Source organism: Uloborus diversus, chromosome 3 (genome assembly GCF_026930045.1).
Source record: "Uloborus diversus isolate 005 chromosome 3, Udiv.v.3.1, whole genome shotgun sequence".
NCBI classification, from domain to species: Eukaryota; Metazoa; Arthropoda; class Arachnida; order Araneae; family Uloboridae; genus Uloborus; species Uloborus diversus.
Window position 1 is genome coordinate 78,713,816 of NC_072733.1, and position 24,210 is coordinate 78,738,025.

Consider the following 24,210-nt stretch of genomic DNA (forward strand, 5'->3'; position numbering starts at 1 on the left):
GAAAACTTTTTTATTCGAACTTAAATTTCAGATAATTTCAGGGATAAAATTATTTAACATAATTGAAAACCGCTAAAACTGCTTTCTGGAACTTCAAGTTTTGAAAAATGTCCATGGGTGAAATCCCAAGCTCGATCCCTTCCTATAACATCATCTAAGGTGGTCCAAAACTGCCTATTTTGGACTATAATTTCAAAAACTTTCTTTGGGACTGTACCTCTCCCCCTCCAACATTGTTCACGATGGGCTAAAATGTAATTTTAAGGCTTCAATTTTGTAACTTTTCCGGGTTGCGTTGGAGAGTGCCTGAACTCCATCCCATACTAAACGTAACCAGCGATGGCCTACAATGACGTTTTCAACACTTCGATTTCAAGAAATCTCCAGGGGATGACTTTCGTGAACTCCCCACCCCGCCCCAAACTCAGCAAAAATCGTATAAAATTACCATTTTAGAGTCTAAAAATGTTCTACCTAAAACTGTGTTTTTAGATTAATAATAGGTTATAAATTTGAAAATTTTCCAATGGGGCTTCCTTGAACACCCCTCTCTCTCTACAACATCATTAAAGATAATCAACAGTTTTCTTTAAGATTTCAATTTTAAAAATTGCATGGGGGTGTCGCTGTAAATCCAAATTTTTCCGTTTAATTTTACCTAAGATGGGATGCAATCGCTTTTTTTAACTTCAGTTTCAAAAAATCTCCGAATAAAGAACTCTGAACCTTCTCTCTTCCAAATGTCATCAGAAGTCGTTAGAAATGAGTTTTCAGAATTGAAATATCGAAAATTTTCCGGGAACAAGCCTACGAACCTCCCCCCCCCCTTTTTTTTATATATCGTCCAAAAATTGCGTTTTTGGAATTTAAAGCTAAAAACATGTAGTGATGGGAAAGACGAGGGGCAATATAAGTCGAAAAAGGGTTATAACAGTCGTAAAGCTCAAAAATCATATCCATATTTATGTATTCATGCGTGTTATAAATCCACCGCCCGTATCCATGAAGAAGTGCACAATTTTTACTATATCATGTAAAAACGAGGGCCCCTTGAAAACATTTGCTACGGGCCCCGCGCTGGCTTAATCCGGCACTGGCCCTTACTGAGAGGGAAGGTGGTCGTATTCGGCGTACCGTTGTGATGCATCATACTGAGTCTATGGCAGAAATTCCAGATGCAGTTGGTACCACAGTGACACAAGGAACTGTCAGAAATCGGTTCCTTCATGGACAGTGCCAAGTGAGGTGCCCTGTAGCGTGTATTACACTGATGCTAAGACAGTGTCGTTTGTGACACCAGCTGGTTGATTGGTTTATTTTATTTTTATGGCGAAAGAGGCCTTGAGGGCTATACTGCGCCAAACGAAATTTTATTACATACTATTAATTTTTCATTCAAGAATAAAGTCAAGTAAGTAAAAGTAAGCATGTTTTGAAGAAGAAAGCATAAAACTTCAAGTACTAGTATTAAAAAAGGGCAGCCGATAAAAACATATAAACGTTAAAAACATTTAAACAAATTGAAGATAAAGAAAAAATGGAAGGAACAAGATCTTGAAAAATATGGAAAGGAAGAAATCACATAATGACGAGACAAACACTAAATTAAAAAGGAGAATCTCCTGGAGGAAGGAGTACAAATTGCAATGGGGTGGCTCCCCCAGCAGCTCCCTCAAAGATGGGTTAGAATTAATAAAATATTTAAAATGTATTTGATTAAAAATTGGGCAGTTGCATAAAATATGCAACACTGTCTGATTTAAATAACATGAAATGCATGTTGGAACTGGTTCACGACACAAGAGGTATTTATTGCTGAATCTAGTATGTCCAATGCGAAGTCTAGCTAATAAGACTTGTTCTCTCCTGGTGATTTGCAATGATTCAAAACCTCTAGTCAAGGGCTGAATCAAATGCAATTTATTTTCGATTTCTGATTTCCAAGTCTGCTGCCAATACGTGTTAAGGCTTACAACAATGGCCTTTTTAATATCATCAAAAGGGACACTATTATTGACCAGGATACTTGCAGCTCTGGCAGCTGAATTGGCTGCCTCATTGCCTGCAATGCCCACATGACCAGGGATCCAACAAAAGTTAACATGGAAATTATTTTGCATAAGGTTTTTGTATAAAAGATATGACTGGATGACTATAGGATGGCTATTATTATTGCAGTGAGTGATGGCTTCCCCTGAACTCTTTGAGTCGGCGTAAATCACCCACTTTTTGTAAATGGATAGGGCTATTGATTGTAGAGATGAAAACATAGCTTTTATTTCTGAAGTAAATACCAAGCACATTTTTCTGCTGTAACTTGATCATTAATTATTGTGGAAAAGCCGACGTGATCGCTCGCTTTTGATCCATCAGTGAAAATGTGTTTATAACCAGAATAAATGCTTTTGATCTCATAAAAGACTTGTTGATAAACTGTATCGGCAGTAGTTTGTTTGGGAAATTTTGAGAAGTCATTGATTATAGAAGGTATTACTTCGCACCATGGTTCAATTTCATTTATTGTGATGACAGTTTTGAAATCTGATAGCTGCAGGTCTGAGAGTACCCGACGCATTCAGATCCCAAATGTTGGGGTCATCGAAAGACTATGTAGAAATAAAACAACATTAGATGGATTAAAAACATGGAGATGTAGTGGGTGATTAGTGCAAGGTTTTGTTCTGAAATAAAAATTTAAAGAAAGTTTAAGATGTCTATTGTTTAAAGATTGTTCATGTGCAAGAACATACAAACTTTTGATAGGAGAAGTTCGGAAGGCTCCTGTGCAGATGTGCAGTGCCTGATTATGTATTGAATCCAGGGCTTTTAGATAGTTTTTCGATGCAGAGTCATAAATTTGATATCCATAATCAAGTTTTGAGCGTATAAGAACCCTGTAAATTCTCAACAGAGACTCTGTATCAGCACCCCAAGAAGTGTTTGCTAAGACTTTAAGGATATTTAATTTCAATAAACATTTTTTTTCTCAGCTCTTGTATGTGCGGTATAAATTTAAGTTTTTTATCAAGTGTGAGGCCAAGGAATTTTCCTTGATCTTTTAGTTAAAGGTTGATAGTTAAGGAGAAGATTTGGATCAGGATGAAGACCACTTTTACGGAAGAAATGAATGCAGAATGTTTTTTGAGCAGAGAAAGTGAAGCCATTTTCCTCTGCCCATTGTGATACTTTATTGACAGCAATTTGGAGTTGTCTTTCAATGATACTCATGTTCGATGAAGAGAAAGAAATTTGAAAATCATCAACGAACATGGTACCTTTTACAGTGGGGGGCAATTGATCAATTAAGCTATTGATTGCTATTATAGATAGAGTTACGCTTAGTACACTTCCCTGGGGTACTCCCCTCTTGAACGCCTTCTTGAATGAAGGTATCCGACAGAACAGACTTGACACGTACATGAAAAGAAAGATGTCTCAGAAAATTGGAGAGAAAGATGGGTAGATTACCTTGCAACCAGAGGCGTAGCTAGACCCGACTTTCGGGGGGGGGGGGGGGGTTACTTTTCTTTTATATAAAATATATATATATATATATATATATATATATATATATATATATATATATATATATATATATATATATATATATATATATATATAAATTTTTTTAGTATTAAAAAAAAATAAGAGGGAGATGAATCTTACATACTTTGGAATGGGGTGCCCCAATTCCGATACTTGTGTCAAACAAAACAAAAGCAAAGAATTTTTTATTTTTTATTTTTTTAATGTTATGGAAAATTCAACTTTTTTTTTCTTTTCCCTCCATTTAATTTAAAGTAAAATTTTCTAGCAACGTCTTGTCAAAACCAGTCTATCCAAATCAGGGGGAAATCAAATATCTCATGAGCGTGTTCCATTCATTTCAGTGTGACTGCTTAATTTAGAGGCTAACACACATCTACAAAAGCTGACATCGCTGAAAGGTAATAAATACTTCCATTTCCGCCTGTAAACTGGATGTTTGACTTTCAATCTCATCGGTGGTCAGACTATAAAGACTATTTTTACTAACTTGGTTTGCACTAAAAGTATGAAATAAAATAAAAAAAGACTTCTTGAATTATAACCCGCAAAAAATGAAATTGCTTTTCATATCGTTATATTTATATGTTGCTTTTTATGTTTTTACATTTATGCTAATTCTAAAATTTGAATAAAAATAGTCAGGAAAGAAATATTGGCGGTGGAAAGTTATTCGCTCAAATGCGTACCATCTGTTCTCCTCTCAAGCCTTTTTTTTTTTAAATTTTATTAGCTGCTTTAGAATTTACATAAATATCTATTTGAGAGAGCAACAGCAATTTTCTAGTATTATAAACAGAAGTATTTTTTATTTTCTACTTTTTAATGCGAACCAAGCTAATAGAAATAATCTAGATTCATTTCGTTTTTAAACATTTTATTCATGTAATGCTATGCAGTTTTTCTTTTAAATTAAAATAAAATTACCTTCAGAAGGATCCGATGGGACTAATGCTGCTTTGCAGACTGTACTTCGATTTCTTCAGATAACGTTAACTTTCCATTTTTAGAGCAATCCTTTTCGTCGTTTTAATTTTTTTCTTTGGGTTTAAAAAAGCTTGTTATCGGTTTTGCTCGCTTCATTTTGCAACAACTTTCACTTAGAATGTACTATTTTAAACAGACTGCACGTTTCCAAAAGAATACGAAGTAAATACTGGCTGAAAAATCAATGTGATTGCAATGGATACTCTGGTTAGCAAAGGTCGTTTTGACTATGACCACCTATGACACACACGAGAAGGCTTTCCAGGAAGATTAACCAAAGGACAGTCATTTCGCGCACTTTCTTGGAAGAAGAGTAAAGGGGTGAAATTCACAGCTTTGACATGTAAGATGAACATTTCAAGTTCATGGTTAAAGGTCATTCAAGTCACTCTGTTATCGGGATTAGTACTGTTCTTTGGTTGCTCTCTTTCTTAAAATTGTGATTCCTTAGAAAACATAAATGATAGAAATGAAAAGAAAGTTAGATTTGCAGCAATTGCTAAACTCAAGAGGATAAATAATGAACCCAAAAAAAAAAAAAAATCAGGGACCAAAAAGCAATAAAAGACTTTTTCTTGAAAAAGATATGCTTAAAGTTTCTTTTACTGTCAAAATGATTCCTTAAACTCGCAATAAAGCACTTAATAATGTAATAATAGAATAAATACCTAACAAAACTAATAAAGAGGAATTTTAATCAGGAGCCCATATTGTCTTTAGTATCAATTTCAAATTTTCCCCATCATATTTCAAATTTCTATAAAAAGTTTCTTAAAGCCCCCGTATCTCAAAACCTCTTTATCGCGATTTTTTTTCTTTAATGTGAAACTCGAAACATACAGATTCTACTGTATGCAATATTCCCACTGCGGGGCTCATAAAATTAAACATATTTAACAATTTGCAGAATCTATGACAAAGATAGGCTGCATATACGTGGATTTAACAAATCAATCTTTTTTCTAAAGCGAAGTGTTAAATGTCACTCAATTAACAAAAAATTGTCGCAGCAGAGGGAGGCGTCTTTATGCTTGAGGGTCACACATGGAGTAAATTTCAATGGCATTTGGGGGGGGGGAGCGAAGTGAATTTTTGATCTTTGTTACTTAGAAAGAAGTCGTTTTGATTTTTCTTTTTCTTTCTCTTCTCTCTTTTTTTTTGAGACTAACGTTTGGGGGGGGGGGGTTGTCCCCAAACCCTCCCCTTAGCTATGCCCCTGCTTGCAACCCATCTCGTGCAGGGTTTTGAGGATCCCATACCTCCAGGTACGGTGGTATGCTTTTTCAACATCGAAAAATATGCTCACAAGATGTTTTCGTTTGACAAATGCTTCCCTTATTGATGTTTCGAGAAGCAGTAGGTTGTCTATGTTGCATCTGCCATGCCTGAGTCTATTTTGATATGAAGATAGCAGATGGTGCGACTCCAAAATATACATGAGTCTGGCGTTGACCATCCGCTCAATAACTTTACATAGGCAGCTTGTGAGAGCTATAGGTCTATAACTCTTGGGATTATCAGATTGTTTGTTTGGTTTGGGAATAGTAATTACTATTGCTTGGCTCCAGAATTTGGGGAATCTGTGTTCAGAATAGATTCTATTAAATAATCTCAGAATATTTTCTAATGAAGACCTGCTTAGATTTTTCAACATGCTATTGTGCATTTCTTCAGGCCCAGGCGATGTGTTTTTTGATTTTTGTAAAGAAATATTTAGTTCTTGAAAGATAAATTTTGTGTTGTATTGATTAAAAATGTTTGAAATAAAATCTAGAACTCTTTGTTCCTTGCGTGATTTGGTAGTTAAAAATTTTGGGCGATAGTTATTTGCACTGGAGACTTCTGCCAAGTGAGTCCCCATGCACTCAGCCACTTCTTTGTGGTCAGATAAAATTTAGCCATTTTTGTCCAGAATGGGAGCACAAGATGAACTGTAGTTAACAGTGATTTTTAAAATTTTACCCCATAATGTCTTAGATGGGGTGGACATCGTGACTGCGTTGACATAGGCCTGCCATAAGTCCCACTGGCTTTTGCGTCAAATCCTCCAAGCTTCAGCACAAGGGCGTTTAAGTGCCACAAGATTTGGTGTGGTTGGATGTGGACAAAATGTGTTCCATGCTTTTTTTTCCCTTCTGAGCTTCCTGGCAAGCAAAGTTCTACCAAGGCTTAGGAAATTTGATCCTACCTTTGGTGGTTCTTGAAATTGCAATGTTCGCTACCGTCAAGATAATGTGGGTTACTCAGCTTACCGCTACATCGATATCAATATCAATCACATCTTCTGATTTAATTTCTGCCAACTGGGTAAATGCTGCTCAATCAGCTTGATCAATGTGAAGTCATGCTTGATGATGCTGCTGATGGCCACAGTGTCCAGTAGAGGTTATCCTGATCGGAAAGTGGCCACTGGTGTAGAGACCACTCTCCACCTGGAAATCCCAACGTGGCAGAAAAGAAGGTGAGCATATTACAAGATCAATGGCATAGTAAGTCTGGGTAGAAAGATGAAAATAAGTGTTTTGACCGTTATTAAGAACGCAAAGGTCACTGTCTTCAATAAAATTTTCTATTATTAAACCTCTACTGTTGGAGTCTGGACTCCAACAGAGAAGATTATGGTCATTGAAATTCCCCAAGATGACAAATGGGGGAGGAAGTTGATCAACCAGTGTTGGTATGTCTCAGGTAGCTACTATAGGTAAACAGTGAATTGACAGTTACAGTTAGCTATAACAGTGAATCATTTGAAAATTTAGAAATTAGAGTATTATTTGACCTCTTTTAAGTCTTTAATTAGTTTGTGCTGTAGGAAATTGTTCTTAAAATTATATTTTGCTATACAACTTGTGGGATTTACTGAAATCAAACTCTAGCATATCTTTCCCCATCCACTCTCTTCAACTCAACTCTGCACTTGTTGGTCTGGGGGTGATATTTTTGGAAAGGGGTTTTCTTTGGTGGCTTGGCAACAGAAGTAAGGAGGAAAAAGAGAAAGTGAAGGGGAGGCTGGAAAAAGTAGAGAAGAAACGAGGCAGCCATGTGGAGAGTGAGATGAAAATCCCAAGGTTTGCAAAGGAAGTGTCCTACCAAGAAAAATATGGAAGAGCCTAGCATATACAAGGCATTAGAAGGTTGAATAAGAACCAGAAAGGCTCCCTTGAATTAGTATTATCCTGATGCAGTCAGATTACAGAGTGGAACGTGGAGCTAGGGTGGCCATTGTGTGGAAAGTCACACAGGAAAGTATTCTGGTGTAACCTGCCAAGTTGCCTCCTTACCCAAGCAGAACCCTCTTCATAAGGTATGTCATTTACAAATCATAACCATAAGAACAACATGAACTGCCAAAATGACTGAACTGCTATAGATGTGAATCATAATTTATGTACCCCCTTGTAAATTTGTGTAGGGTTGAGACCTCTTTGTCACTTTTTTTTTATTGAAATCAATGTATGCTGGATAATAAATGTTTGATGGATTCCCTCACCTTGCTGAACCTGTTCTTTTTTTTAATAGTGGAAACACAACACAGTTTTTTTTTTAAATTCTAATATACATTGCTTAGAATTAGAACAAAATGGTGCCGTGTGACCAGGATATGGTGAGTGAGTTCATCAAATGTTTTGTATAATTGGTGGTAGAAGGTGACCAAATTTTGATAATTATTTTTATGCATACAAATTGTAATAATTTTCTTGAATCATGTCTGTAAATAACACTGAAGATAATAATTCTGTAATTGAGACGCCTGGGAATGACCAGGTACTGCAAAATCCTGGGCTGATAGCCTTGTTGCCTGATCTTACCTAACAGAATGTATCAGATTTTTTCTCTAAGCTTGATATTTTCAAAAATTTAGCCAAATGGAATGAAGTACATCTAGTAAATATACTAAGATTGAAAGCTGACATAAATGTGAGGCTGGTACTAAATTCAAATGAATTGTGGCTAAGTTTAGTCAATTATGAGGAGTTAAAGAGCAAACTAATTGCTCATTTTAGTACAGATAAGTCTGGTGCGGATATCCTAAATGAGTTTACATCTGCATGCCAGGTGCCGGCTGAATCGGTACAGGATTTTGTAACTCGGGTGGAGAGTTTGGCTTTAAAATGCTTCAAGAAAGAGGACGGGGAGGATGTAGTCACACCGAGCTTTAAAAGCAAACTGCTTCTAAATCAGATAATTAACGGGGTGAGGCATGACATAAAGGCAGAATTAATAGTGCATAACCCAAAAGATTTCACACAGGCCAAAGAACAGGCCTTGCTAATCGAGAAATCCCTAAAGTTGCAAAACTCTCACATTAATGTGGTTCAGGGAGCAGAGATTGGGCTTACACATGCACTTGTCGAGCACACATCTAAGTATGCTCAAATTGTTGAAAATCTTGGTAAGCAAGTTGAAGCACTGCAGAAGCAGTTTCAAGAATTTTCTGTGGGTAACCAAGGTGCTGGACAACAGCAGAGTTTTTGCCCAACACATGGAGGGGATAACCGTAGATTCTATCATAAACATGAAGGTCAACGAAGGCCCATAGTTTGTTACCGATGTAACCAGGAGGGGCACATTGCTCGTTATTGTAATCAACAGCATAACTTCAGGAGGGATCAGGAAATGGATAGGGAATTAGAAAGAAATAAACCAAATTTAAAACATGTAAAGGGGCAAAGTGGTGGAAGACAGCCAGTTTTGGAAGAAACCCCATATGTCTTCGGTCTTTTCGACGAAATAAGTTTTTCATTGCCAATAACTGAGTTAGAAATAAATAAGTATAGTACCAGAATTTTATTGGATAGTGGGGCAAGCAGAAGACTAATTGATATGGAAACATGTTCTTTTTTAAAATTAGAAATTCAGAGAAGTGGCACAAATAATTTGACTGCAATTGGGGGTATGAATATTAAGGTTTGTGGAAAGGCCAGTTTAAAGATGTACTTACAAAAGAAATCTTTTGAAATAGAAGTGTATGTCTTAGAAAATAAATTCTCCCGTTCGTTCAATGTGTTGCTAGGCATTGATTTTCTAACAAAATTCCATTTCGTACTGGATTTTGAAAGACGGGTGATGACGGACGGGGATACTGAAATTTCCTGGTCAGATGAAAATAGAAGCCCTCGGTTACATGACCTAGTAAATTCTAATTCTCATCAATATAATACTGATATTTTTGGCATATTGTTTAATAAGGTTGAAATACCACCTAACTCAGAAAAGGTGTTTTCGGTTAGAATCTCAAGTCCGAATATTTACAACAACAAAAAAGAAATCTTTATAGAGCCAAATGATAATTTTGTTAATAAAAATATCTTGGTCGCTAATTCCCTGTCAGTCATAACCCCCGACAACACATGTTTAGTGCAAGTTATAAATGTCTCAGATGAAATGGTGGTCTTAAATAAAAATTTAAAATTGGTGAAGGTAATACCTGATATAAATGAGTCGGTTATTAATCATATACTTGAAAATGATGATAGTTTAGAGCCTGATTTTACGGCTTCGGGAGGCAGTATAGATTTATCTCATCTTTCCTTATCCCAACAACAAGATATAAATAACCTTTTGGGGAAGTACACCGATATATTTGCGAAAAATGTTTCAGAGCTTGGTTGTTGTGACTTAATCAAACATAGAATTAGACTCACTGACGACATTCCCATCAGGCAAAAGCCATATCGTGTTCCGCACCATTTACAAACTGAAATGGCTCGTCAGGTCAATGAACTATTAGAGGCGGGTGTTATTGAGCCCTGGACGACCCCTTATGCCGCGCCTATATTAATGGTGAAAAAGCCAGATTCATCGTATCGACTTGTGGTAGACTTAAGAAAACTAAACGAGAAAACCTTGCCTGAAAATTTTCCCTTACCAAATGTGAGTGAAATGTTAGATATGTTAGGAGGGGCAAATTTTTTTTCAACACTTGATCTCACTTCTGGGTTTTTTCAAATGAAACTTCATGAGGATGATGCTCATAAGGCAGGGATTGTGGTACAAAACATGGGCAGCTTTCATTTCTGCCGACTTCCCTTTGGTTTAAGGAATGCAAGTTCGAGCTTTCAGCGCCTGATGTCCCTTATTTTGGCAGGCCTTTCCCCTTTTTCTACTGCTGTGTACATTGATGACATAGTAATTGCTTCAAAAACCTTTACTGAACACGTAGAAAGGCTTGAGATGGTTTTCCGCAGACTGCAAACCCATAACCTTAAATTAAAGCCACAGAAGTGTTCTATTGCAAAGTCGGAAATATCCTTTTTGGGGCACAAAATTAAAGAGGGAAAAGTTTTACCTGACAGGAAAAATGTGCAAGTGGTACTTGATTTTCGAACACCCACCACCAAGAAGCAAGTAAGGGCATTTTTGGGTTTAATGGGTTTTTACAGAAAATTTATTAAGAATTTTGCTGAAATAGCCCTACCTTGACTAAGCTGATTAAAAGTGATGTTAAATTCCACTGGTCTAGTGAAGCTGAGGAGTCCTATCGTACTTTGAAACAAGCCTTGATATCTGAACCTTGTTTAAAACTGCCCAATTTTGAGAAACCCTTTTCAATTGCAACTGATGCTAGTGCTTATGCTCTTGGTTGTGTACTTTTGCAGGAAGATGATTCGGGATTTCAGCATCCCATTGCATGTGCCTTTTGTAAGTTAGCCCAGGCAGAAATTAACTATTCTGTTTATGAAAAAGAAGCCTTGGGGGTAATCTTTGGTGTCCATCACTTTAAACACTACTTAGTGGGAAGGCCATTTACTATTTATTGTGATCAAAAATCCTTGTCGTATGTATTTAGTTTAAAGGATTCCTCTTCCAGAATAGCACGTTGGGTACTTTCTCTGCAGGAACATTCATATATCATAGTTCATAAACCGGGGAGGTTGAATCAATTTGCAGACCATTTATCAAGAGAGGTTGTCAATAGTAATCCTGATGAAATTATTTCGGTCGTAAATGCTATCTGGGAAACAGATTTTGGTTCTATCGATAATGACGAAATTCGTAAGCATCAAGAATGCGATGAGTATTGCAAGAACATTTTGGAAAACTAGAAAATAAGGAAGACACGAGTGATTTGAACCCTAAATTTAAATTTTTCAAGAACCACGACAATATTTTAATGTGTCTTCCCAAAGGTGCTAGGTATGATACGTACTACAATAGAAAACCCAAGTTGGTTGTACCTGCATCCTTAAGATATGAAATTTTCTTTTTATGTCATGACAGCAAATGTGTAGCTTATCCGGGGTTATCTAGAACCTTAGGCCGGATTAGACAGTCTTTTTATTGGCCAGGCTCCTTCAATGAAGTCAAGAGCTATGTGGCATCATGCCATTCTTGCATTTGTCGGCGGGGATTTAAGCGGAACCAAAAGGCTCCCCTGCAGCATATTCCTGTGCCAAATTGTCCATTTCAGAAGGTCTCAATGGATGTGGTTGGTCCCCTAGTGACTTCTAGCCAGGGTAATAAGTGGATTTTAGTGTTAACTGACTATTTTACGCGTTGGCCAGAGGCTTACCATGCACCTGACATAAAGAGTAGCACTGTGGCTAAGGTTCTTATTGATTTCATATCACGTCATGGGATAATGGACGTGCTTTATATGGATAGGGGACAGAATTTTATTTCTGAAGCAATGTTAGAAGTGTGTAAGGTGTTGGGAATTCAAAAGAGACAGACTGTTAGTTACAACCCGCAGGGAAATGGGGTGGTTGAAAAGCTAAATGCAACGTTAATTAATAACCTTTCTCATTTAGTGGAGAAAAATCAGGCGGACTGGTGTCAGTGTCTTCCACTTGCACCTTTTGCTCACAGAACAAGTAGACACAGTGCACTTTCAGATAGTCCGGCATTTGTAACCTATGGTCGGGATCTGAGAACTCCATCGCATCTGTTGTTAAATTCACCGATTAGGTCTTATTCTGATGTTCAGACGTACTCGCAGGTTCTAAGTAATAGATTGTATTCTGTGTATGGTAATATTAAAGAAAATTTGGAAAATGCTGCCAAAAAGTAGGAGGAGATATCAAATGCAAAGGGTTCCTTTAAGAATATAGCAGTAGGCAAATTAGTGTATCTTCACTCTGAGGTAATTCCGGTGGGTCTTTCGAAGAAATTGGTAAAACAAAATGTAGGTCCTTATCGGGTAATTTCTCAAAAGTCTCCCGTTTTATTTGAAATTGCCCTACTTGACAATTTAAAGAAAGTCCAAACAGCTCACATGAATCGACTCATTCCATATGCAAGTCGTAACAGTTATGACACGACAGCACCTTTAGTTGTAGATGCTAATCAAAATTTGTTTGAAAGGAAAAGTCCTGTCGAGTCTGACAAGTCAAGTATAGTGTCCAAGCATACTGTACAAACTGGACCTTCTGTAGATCTTTTTCACCCAATTTGGTCAAATGATAACTGTGCTCTACCTTCATCGCAGACTGTTACAAACTATCAAACTGGTGAAAGTCAAATAGACGATGACTTAAATGTAGGAGCAAATGTAGAGGTATCTACCTCTTCTGACAATGACATGTCACAAGTACGTAACATGCGATACAATTTGAGGCAGCGAAACAATCAAGGATTCGTTGCACACTCTTGAACTGTCCTAATTGTATAGTTTCTCTGTTTATTCGAGAATTATGTTGCATTCTATTTGGTAATCCATATGTATTATTCATCTTACTATGTAAACTCTTAGTGTTTATCCTTATGATATTGTCTATTTGTATGTATATTTGCTTGTTTGGTAATTTTGGAAATTGGTTCTGGCTGGTAATATTTTTGTGTATTTCAACAAAGCTCAGAGTAATAGAAGTGCATCTTATAAATTGTTGTGTTCACAAAATAGAAATATGTGACCATGCTGTACACGGTTGTCATGTGAGGTTATTACTTAATAATTAAAATGTTTGTTGGTCACTTTTGCCACTGATCATACTATTTCAATCAATGCCACATTTGTGCCATCTTTCTTGTGTTTTTCATTTTTCGTAGCAGGTTAATTTCTCTTGCTAATGTATTCCATTTTGACGTAGCGTGTTTAATTATGTTCCGCGACGGTGTTTATCATGGGGCCCTGATTTTCACTTTGTGGTGTTAACGGCAGTGTGAATACATGCTTGGTGTTCCATGTTGGGCTGGTGTTTAGCTTGCTTGGAATCCTGGGTATGTGCTTACTTTGTGTTTGATACTTCCGCGGTTAAATTTGGTTATCTGTTTCTTTTTTTTTTGGAATTTTATTCAATGGGGAAAAGATTTTGTGTCGAATTTAGTACTAATTTTCTTTACTGGCTTTTAAAATTTTTGCACAATGAAAGACAAATTCTAGCATATCTTTCCCCATCCACTCTCTTCAACTCAACTCTGCACTTGTTGGTCTGGGGGTGATATTTTTGGAAAGGGGTTTTCTTTGGTGGTTTGGCAACAGAAGTAAGGAGGAAAAAGAGAAAGTGAAGGGGAGGCTGGAAAATGTAGAGAAGAAACGAGGCAGCCATGTGGAGAGTGAGATGAAAATCCCAAGGTTTGCAAAGGAAGTGTCCTACCAAGAAAAATATGGAAGAGCCTAGCATATACAAGGCATTAGAAGGTTGAATAAGAACCAGAAAGGCCCCCTTGAATTAGTATTATCCTGATGCAGTCAGATTACAGAGTGGAACGTGGAGCTAGGGTGGCCATTGTGTGGAAAGTCACACAGGAAAGTATTCTGGTGTAACCTGCCAAGTTGCCTCCTTACCCAAGCAGAACCCTCTTCATAAGGTATGTCATTTGCAAATCATAACCATAAGAACAACATGAACTGCCAAAATGACTGAACTGCCATAGATGTGAATCATAATTTATGTACCCCCTTGTAAATTTGTGTAGGGTTGAGACCTCTTTGTCCCTTTTTTTTATTGAAATCAATGTATGCTGGAAAATAAATGTTTGATGGATTCCCTCACCTTGCTGAACCTGTTCTTTTTTTTAATAGTGGAAACACAACGCAGTTTTTTTTTTTTTAAATTGTAATATACATTGCTTAGAATTAGAACACCAGTGTCTGTAACTCCACACTTCTCAAGTTGTAAGAAGGTGGAATATATACAGAACAAACTGAACAGGGAGTGAAGGTGAACGCACACAGTTACTGCTTACAGGGATGTGTTGATAATGAACTGGCTAGCTGCATAATCATTAGAGATTAGCAATGTCACTCCTCCACAACGACGGTCACCTGATAAGCAGTCCTTGCGGTATATGTCAAAACCAATTCAACTTTGGTTTATCAACGGGTGATAGGAATGTTTCCTGCAGACAAAATATGGCCGGTTGATGATATTCAACAAGATCTTTGACATCCCTGACATTACCCGAGTAACTCTGACAATTCCAAGAAAGAATGCTCACGGTCATGGAGAGAAAAGGAAGGAGAAACGGCCGGAAGAAGAGAGAGCACCTCATGAAGGAGGATGGTCCATCCACACTTCAACGTCCGGTGGCGGAAGATCTTCAAATTCAACATCCTTGTCCTTCTCTTGGTAAGGAAGTTGTTGGGAATTTGTTAATTTAACTTTCTTGTTTGAAAGCAAACAATTCTCTTTTTTAAAATTATAATATTTTGGGGGCCTCTGTTTAGTGGTCACCCCAATTTTAGCACGCGTTTGCATGATTTTATTTTTTTCGACAATTTTTTTGTATTTTATGTGATAAATTTGTTTTCATTTACACTACCCGCTGCAGTATTAGTTTTTTTCACTTGTTGATTTAGATTAGCTTTTTTAAGAGAAAAGTTGGGGCTATTGATTTGTTTATTTGATTTGGGTGTGTTGACAGTTTTGGTATTAGTTGAAGTTTCAGTTTGGGTATCTGTTTGTGTGCTTGCAGCCTTAAATACTTTTTTAACGGCTGTTGCATATGAAAGACCTGTTGTAGGTGTGCGAGATTCAACTAATTTTCTTGCAACTGGATAAGATATTTTTTGTGTTGTTTTAATTACCTGAATTTCTCTTTCTGTGAGCCATTTTGAGCATAATTTGGAGTATGAAGAATGATCCCCTTTGCAGTTTACGCATTTGTAGGTCTTGATACATGCACTACTATCATGACCGAGTTCTGCACACCTGGCACAGGTGTCAGTACCAAGGCACGAAAACTTCGAATGTCCAAACCGCTGGCATTTGAAACACCGGAGCAGATTTGGAATATAGGGGCAAACTGGACACGAGAGATAGACGGCTTTAACAAGTTGAGGTGGGACGGGTGTATTAAATGTCAGAATGACATGTTTGGTGTTCATCATTTCCCCATCACGTTTTATGGTGATCCTTTTTACTGCACTTACGTTTTGGTCCTTCATACCCTCCAAGATTTCCTCCTCGGGTGTAAAGAGAAGGTCAGCTACAGAAATGATTCCCTGTGAAAAATTAAGAGTTTCATGTTCTGAAACAGTTACAAGAGATGACCCAATTTGTTTAATAGCCATTATAGATTAAATTTGTTTTGTATCTTTAATTTCAACTGATAGTTCACCGCTGCATAGTTTTTTACCAGACTGGTATTCTCCTATTAAATGAGTTAGTGCTTTATTAATCAAAAAGGGGGAGACTTTGCTTAAATTTAGGTTTGGGTCATTGCGCTTAATTATAAAAAACTAGCAGTACTTGACAAAATGTTCTGACGCTCCCTACAAGGGGGAGAAGGGTTATTTATGTTATCTTCCATAAATGAACCTGGGAACTAGGGTGAAAAGTGGGGTCTAGCCCCTGTGTAGCCCCCCTACACAGAGGTAAGACTGCGTACCACAGGGTTTGCCTGCTATCCCTGAAGACTCCCATTTGAGGCACCGACTACCCCCGGTACCACGCAGCCATCGGTGGTCGACACACTTTGGCTTAGGTTTTTTTTTTCCAAATTTGGTAAGTGTGATGAGGGAAGAAAGGGAACAAAAGTCCTTTCCCACCAATATTCTGTTTGAGCCCAAATGGGGGTCACTACTCCGCCCAAGAGCTTGCCCTGAACTCACCACACCGCTAGTCCCCCACCACTGTTGGCATAAAATATTATTTTATTTTTATTCTCGGTCCACAGCCGATAATTTAATGAATATATTTTAAAGTTAATTGTTACCTACTTTAAGCCCAGTCTGGTAAAAGTAGAATTCAACTAGTTGGTGCTAACACTTCAATCGACAATTCCCCCACGCCATAATTAATGGCGACTGTTTACTAAAATCATTGAAGATTGTATGTCTCGATGTGTCGATTCAGAAAAAGTTGAGTGTCACCTGATTGATTCAAATTAATTCCACTTGTTGTCCGCATGTGCCATGGAGAGGAGTACGAATATTCGTGGCAGTGGAATAAACAAATGAGTGATGGTTGAAGTAGAAGTTAGTGTGGTGACGTCATCGAGGCATGCAATCTCATTGGCTGATGAAACATATATATTGAGGCGAGTGGCAGCACTCTCTCTCTCTTCACTTTTCAACGATCCCCAGTTTTGTTTTGATCGTGAAGCCTAGTTCGGCTCACATGTGGGGGGGTTTTCCCCGCGGTGCTAGCGGGGTTTTTAGTGGCGTATAACCGGTGATGAAGATTCACCTTGCTTTACAAGTATTGAAATTTTCCAAGTCCTGGAATTAGAATGAGTCCAGGTGAAGAAACACTTGTGTTGTGTCCGGTCAATTGATATTGCCGGGGAAGTGAGTTCCGAGAATACTACCGGATATGCTCGCCGAATCTTCGAACTGTCTAATGTTGCCTACCTGCTAAGGGCGTTCCTGAAGAGTGACCCGGGAGACTTTTTGCGTTCCTAGATGTCAATCCTTCGGACTGTCCAGTGACTACATCGACAGATTGGTGACATTTTTCTTTTACTTATTGGAACCGCTTTTGTTGTGATATTTTGGGGGTGTTCTTTTATGGGTATATTGTATTACAGTTCTAGTCATATTTAATAAATGTATTTTTCTGAAACATGTTTTTTGCTTGTCTCCAACTTGACATTACACGACCAGTTAATGTTGGCTTAGTTTAAATCTCTTAAACTTTGGATTTTTAAACTTAACTTTAATTTGCCAACAACCACGACAAGGAAAACGGACATGGGGGGGGGGGGGGTGACACCAGCAGTGTCAAGCCAGTCCTCATTGGAAGATGGAGTGGAGATCTATTGTGTTTTTTGATGAAAGCAGATTCTGCCTTGGTGCCAGTGGTGCCCGTGGGTTTTCAGAAGGAGGCCAGGGGTACGGGTGTAACCAAACTGTCTGCAGCCTCGACTCACTGGATATATACCTGCAGTCATGGCCTGAAGAGCAATTTCCCATGACAGTAGGGGAACTCTCCTGGTTATTCCAAACACACTGACTGCAAATTTGTACTTAGTATTGCCATTCAGGGACCACACTCAAAGGCAGAGTTTTCCAACAGGATAATGCTCACTCTCACACCGCTGCTGCAAAGAAACATGCTCTACACATTCTCACACTGCTGTTGCAATGTCACATGCTGTACACAGTTGACATGTTACCTTGGCCTGCAAGATCAAAAGAACTGTCTCCAATTGAGCGTGTATGGGATATCATTGGGTGACAACACAAGCAACACCTGCAGTCAGCTTTGACCTTCCCAGTATTGACGTAACAAGTGCAACAAGCATGACTTCATATCGAAAGTAACATTCGGCACCTGTATGACACAATGTATGCAAGCTTGCAGGTTTGCATTCAAAATTGTGGAGGTTATACTGGCTATTAATGTAACAACATTTCACATTTGAAATGCATTTTTTTGAGCTTAAACTAACCCTGATCTTGAAAATTTAATCAATTAAACATGTTAACTAGACAAATGCATTGCCCAAATTTCATTGCTCTACAGTAAACTTTTCTTGGTGTTGGGATTTTTTTTCCTTAGTGTATTTTAACTTCTATCAGTCAGTGGCATGGCTGCCATAAGCATTAGATAGGCTGCCTACAATTCAGACACATAATAAAAATAATTGGAAGCACATCAACAAATCCTGTGCATGAGTTCACATGACCCCACTGCCACTACCACAGATCTTGGTAGGTCAGCTGAAATGGAGCTTTTTAAAAGGGTTTCGCAGAACTTTCCTTTAACAGTGGTCTAAATGATGCTACGGTGGTAGGTCCTGGCTCTTGGTTTAATGATTTTTTAAAATTTGGGGTGCGGAGCAGGAAGATTATAGTAAGAAGAACTAATTCTCTACCACCCATGGTTTTGAAGCAAAATGTGAGAAAAAAGGATGACATATTTCGTGAAAAAAAAAGAGTGCAATCAGTCATTTTACAATATACATTCATGCCTCTATATGAGAAATGGATATTTTGAACATCTTCCAATGTAAACTTTTACAAATACACATGTTCATGTTTCTAGTAAAAGCTTTTTACTCATATATTGAACATGAAGTCATACTTTCTCTTGAGTTTTTCTTGAAAACCATGGGTTGAAAATATGAATTTCAAAAAATGTTAAAGAATCTTTCCAAACTAAATTAAGAGAAATTAAAAGTCAGTGCATGCATGAATAGAGGGAATCATGCTTTTTTAAAACTATAAAACAAATGAAAAAATTTCCTATGCAAGTAAAGAAAGACAAAGATTTAAAAATAATTTGAATAATTTATTTTGTTTTTTGCTGACAAAATGTTTTAAAAACAGTTTTAAAAATAACACAAGGGTACATTTCACTAATTTAAAAATATGTCTTAACTAACTGAACTTTTATAAATTTTAACATTAAAAGAATAGAGCCAACTAAAACAATACCTTTTAAAATAGTGATCAAATGAGGCACGTTGTGTTCTGCAAAATCCAAGCAAAGTAGTCCCACGAGGTTCTAGAAACATGGCAACTAAAAAAGCCCTAAATTTTAATAATATGTATTTGGATGTAAAAAATATCATGATTTTTTAAACTTAAAATCTGTATTTTAAAAAATTTAATTAGATTTTACAAAAATATATCAGACATTTTAAATTTTAAAAAAAATTTAAGAGTTTATACTAGGGTCCCTTATTTTTCACTTTGTTTAATGAAGCAAAATGCTGCCATAAGTGGCAACTCTCAATGGACATTTTTTTTTCTCAAATAAAATATTACCTTCTGTAAGTATGGTATCAAAACTTCAAAACTTTGAGCAAAAACACTAAAATGTTAACAAATTTTAGCTGGAGGAAAATAGTCACATTTTTGCATCAGGAGATGTCAATTGTGATGAAATTTGATGATCAAACCTCAAAAAAGCAGTTAAATAGTCTTAAAGAGGTTAAAAAAAAATGCATCTTTTGGAGCTTGAAATGTGTTAGTTAAGTACAAAAAGCATTTTTTTTTAGATTATCCATACGAGAATTTTCAGACGATTCCTATTTGAGTTATAAGTGTAATCAGAGTCACACATACAATGGTTAGTTAAGTGAATGATACATGACTTAACTGACCTTTTGAAGCTTGAGCGTCAAATTTGATCATTGTAGATATCTCCTAACGAAAAAATATGACTTTTTTTACAGAAACTTTAAGTAGTAAATAGCTTAGTGCTTTGGCTCAAAATTTGAACTTTAGAGGTCATACTTCTCAGACAAGACATTATTTGATGCAAAAGCAAAGTACATCTATAGTGTCAATGGGTATTGGCCACTTTTTTCAACCACTATATTGTGCTCTAGAAAAAAATTGCTAAGCAAGGCACCTTAGTGCATAGGTTGAGGTATATCCGTCTTGTCTCTTCTTGCCAGGCTTTGAAGGATGTGTGTGTGGGGGGGGGGGGGTGCTTTGCCAGTATAGCTATTGAGAGATAGAGGAGTTGAAGCTGCAATGAAATGTGATCTGCTTTCACTAATAATCCATACAGAAAACAAATGAAAACTTTTATATCACAAATCTAAACCATTGCATATTGTACTGAATTTCCACCCTAATTCTGGCATCAAAGGAAGTATTTTTACTCTCGAAGAATACTCAACAGAGCTTTTGAGGTTTTAGCTTCAAATTTCATCACAGTTGACATTTCCCATTGCTAAAGTATGATCACTTTACAGTAACAAAAATTATTGAACGTTTTAGTGTTTTTGCACAAAATTTTGAGGCCATACTTTTAACAGGATTAGAAAATATTTTTTTATAACTGTAACTTCCATGAAAATTGGCCACTTTTGGCATGTATTACATTTTGCTCCTTATACTAAACTTGTGATCCAAAATAAAAGTATATTTCCAATATGAAACTGTTCATTTAATATTTGAAGGCATTTTTTAAGCTGCAACGGCCAGCAAATGCTTTCTTTATTTCTTTATACAACATACTTGTTTATACAATTAACCAGTTCAGGACCAGCGGAAAGAGGAAGAAGCACTTTCCCAGGCCCACATGCTCTACAGGGATCCGTGAGCACGGGACTAGGCAGTTCTCATAAATAATTATAAGTAGTAGTATTTTTGATTCACTATCATCAATATTCTCTGAATACATTCCAGCAAAATTTTCATCATATTAAAGGAAAAAAACTGAATTTTGAAGGAAAATGTTTTTTTTTCCAATAAAACAAAAGACTATGTATGTACGTGGGTTTTAAAAAGTTATAAGTTTGCATACAAGCATTCAAAATACAGACAAAACATTAGAATATATATATATCTTTACTAATATTATAACCAGAGAGGACGAATTTTTGTGTGTTTATATGTTCGAGGTAATTTTCGGAACCACTGCACCTATTTGAAAAATTCTTTCACTGTATGAAAGGTGCCTTCTCACTGAGGAACATAGGCTATAATTCGAAAAAAATCCTATAGTTCTTTTTTTATTCCAATTTAGACCCAAATTTCACGTAAATTGCCCATTATTGGCTATTAAAGGGTAAAAAATTACTTGCACATATTAATATTATATATCGTTGAAAAGGGTAGAATTTTCCGCGTTCTAAGCAATTTGCTTCGATGCTCTAACTTCATTACGACAGGAGTAATTTGCGTTTTCAGCTCGAACTTTTTTAGGCTTAGCTTAAATTTAAGCACTACTTTCTTCAATAAAACTATCTATAAAAAGTGAAGGAATCGTCCCACAGTTTTCTTTTTGACACCATTGAAAAGAACGACATTTTTTACTCCAGAAATATCTCGACCTATGGTCGAAAAAAAAATTAGCTTCTATCTTCAAAGGAAAAAAAGTTACAAGCGTTTTCAAATCAATTTCGAAATACAGTGAAACCTCAATAAGTAGTCGACCGGTTAAGTGGTCACTCGGTTTAAGTGGTCGTTTTTCTTTGGTGCCAAAAAGGTCTCATTCACAGTAATGTAAAATGATCCTCCTTTACTGGTCACCACATTTCATTTTACCCGGTTAACTAGTCACTCAAAAATTGTTTTCTAAAATTCCTTTTCCTTATCGGATCTTCAAAAATAGTGTCGAACTTAGTGGAAAGGCTGTTTGATAGTCATTTTTCCATTAAATCTCGATCCTCCATTCTGGTCGTTCAAAGCATACTTCTTGCTGTGACTCTACCGAGTGCCAAGAGTATGAATCAGACTCCTTTCAGCAAGACATACGAAATCTAACACCTGGAGAAAGTAAGCCAGTATTTAACATCCGTTCAAGGAACTACAAACACAGAATTTAAAGCTTGATGTATGTTAGAAGAGATCATTCTTTTCCGTAAGAACAACTTCATGAGTCAACATTGAACGATTGTATTAATGTACCGTAACTACATTAAAATAAGTTGTTGTTATTTAGTAATGTGTAAGTAAGAGAAAATAAAACAAAGTAACTGTCATTAGTATTTTTCCCCCTTTTTAATATTTCCACTAATTTATAGACATCTACTGCCATTCATGAATACTATTTGTAAGGCTTTTTTTTTTCTTCCTTAATTTCCCACTCCACATAAGTAGTCACTCCGCATAGGTGGTCAAAAATTTTTGGTCCCTTGAGTGATGACTTAACGAGGTTTTACTGTATGTCATTTTGATTCAGGTTGTCAACTATTTTATTTTCACGTTTCCACGGTTACGCTTTTTGAATCCATTGTTTATTTATTTCAGGTTTTATTTCATGTTTCCATGGTTACGCTTTCAAAATCCATCTTTCGCATTTTAATTTCTTAAAAGTATTTTAACATCTGTCGTCAATGTTTGGAAGGGTAATTTTGCATGGTGTTTTTTTTTCCTTTTATTTAAGCCTGATTGTTGAATATATGTCACTCGACACAATTTTTATTCTCAAGGTAGACCGGGCAAAGCAGGGAAATGTAGCTCTTAACATGTAAAGATGTGAAAGCTACTGTTAATGTGATCATATACCTTTTTGTTTATTTGGCGAAACATTTATTATTGCCAAAGTAAAAACATCCGCTTCACTCGCAAAAGGACTGGCTTCCAGTAGCGTGATAGTTTGGCACGTTAGGCCGTGAGCAGTTCAATCTACGATTATTGTTTTAAGGCAACCGTTAATGAAATTCATTGTTTTGGCAATTTGTTTTGAAATAGAAGAAACTTTTGATTTGTTTATATCTGAGTGAAATGCACGACATTTTCTTTTTTTTCTGACGATTTTTAAATGGTCCACGGCATGTTTTTTTTTTCGTTAGACGTATGGATTATGATAGTGTGGTTGCTGAGCAAGTTTGGCGATAAACAATAGAGCTATGGAATTATTTTTACATTTGAAAAGAAATAATTTGATGTCTTTTTTTGTTTATTTGGCGAAATATTTTATATTGCAGTAAAAAGCGCTTCACTCGCTAAATAGAGTTTTAAAGCAAATGTAAATCTAATTTAATCATTTGACGAAAAGTTTTAAATTCCAAAGAAACTTAAATAGTTTTTTTTTTTTGAAAAGGTGAGTACGCATTTTATACAGAGAAAAATGATCATTTCACATCAGAGGGGGAGGGGGCGTCAATTTTTTTTGATTCAACGGACCTTCATTACATTTTTAGCACAGGCATTGCTGTGCAGGTACTGCTAGTATATATATATATATATATATATATATATATATATATATATATATATATATATATATATATACTATATATATATATATATTTGATAGCAATATAAGGATTGAACAAGAACGAAAAAATCTTTTAAAAGAAGGAAAAAATGAAAAAAATCCCAAAATACCCTGGGGCCTCATCAGGGGGTACTCCCCAAGGGTAGGGAAAAACCATAAGATGTTTCGTGAGTGCTGCTGGCAAAATCCGCCTAAAAAAGCAGCACTAGTCCCCGACATATCACAAAACAAGAAAGTGGGTTACTGAAAGTTCAGAATATCAGCATGACATGAAGTACAAACATTGAACGTTTTAAAACGAAAAATACAAGTTTTATCTTAAGAAAATAGAATAATATTTAAGCTACAAGATTTATATAAAGAAAATAGAACAACATTTAAACCACAAGAGAAAAAAAATTCATACCTGAACTCAAAATCAAAAGAAAGAACGGGCAACCATCAAATTCATGGAACAGAAAAATTAAGGAACAAACAATTGATTATGAAATTGCAGATGAAACTGCAAATGAATGAAATGAAATGAAATGAAACTGCATATATATATATATATATATATATATATATATATATATATATATATATATATATATATATATATATATATATATATATATATATATAAATATAAATATATATATATATATAAATATATAAATATTACTAG

At 36.1% G+C, this 24,210-nt stretch overlaps 1 protein-coding gene across 2 annotated transcripts in view; it reads right to left on the reverse strand.

Annotated features, from left to right (window-relative positions):
- LOC129219364 (glyoxylate/hydroxypyruvate reductase A-like) overlaps positions 1-24,210 on the reverse strand; it is a 117,812-nt gene that overhangs the window by 41,538 nt on the left and 52,064 nt on the right. For both annotated transcript variants that reach the window (XM_054853740.1, XM_054853738.1), the window contains exon 7: positions 19,298-19,382. In XM_054853740.1, coding sequence (XP_054709715.1) covers positions 19,298-19,382 — 85 coding nt within the window. The remainder of the gene's footprint in view (positions 1-19,297; positions 19,383-24,210) is intronic.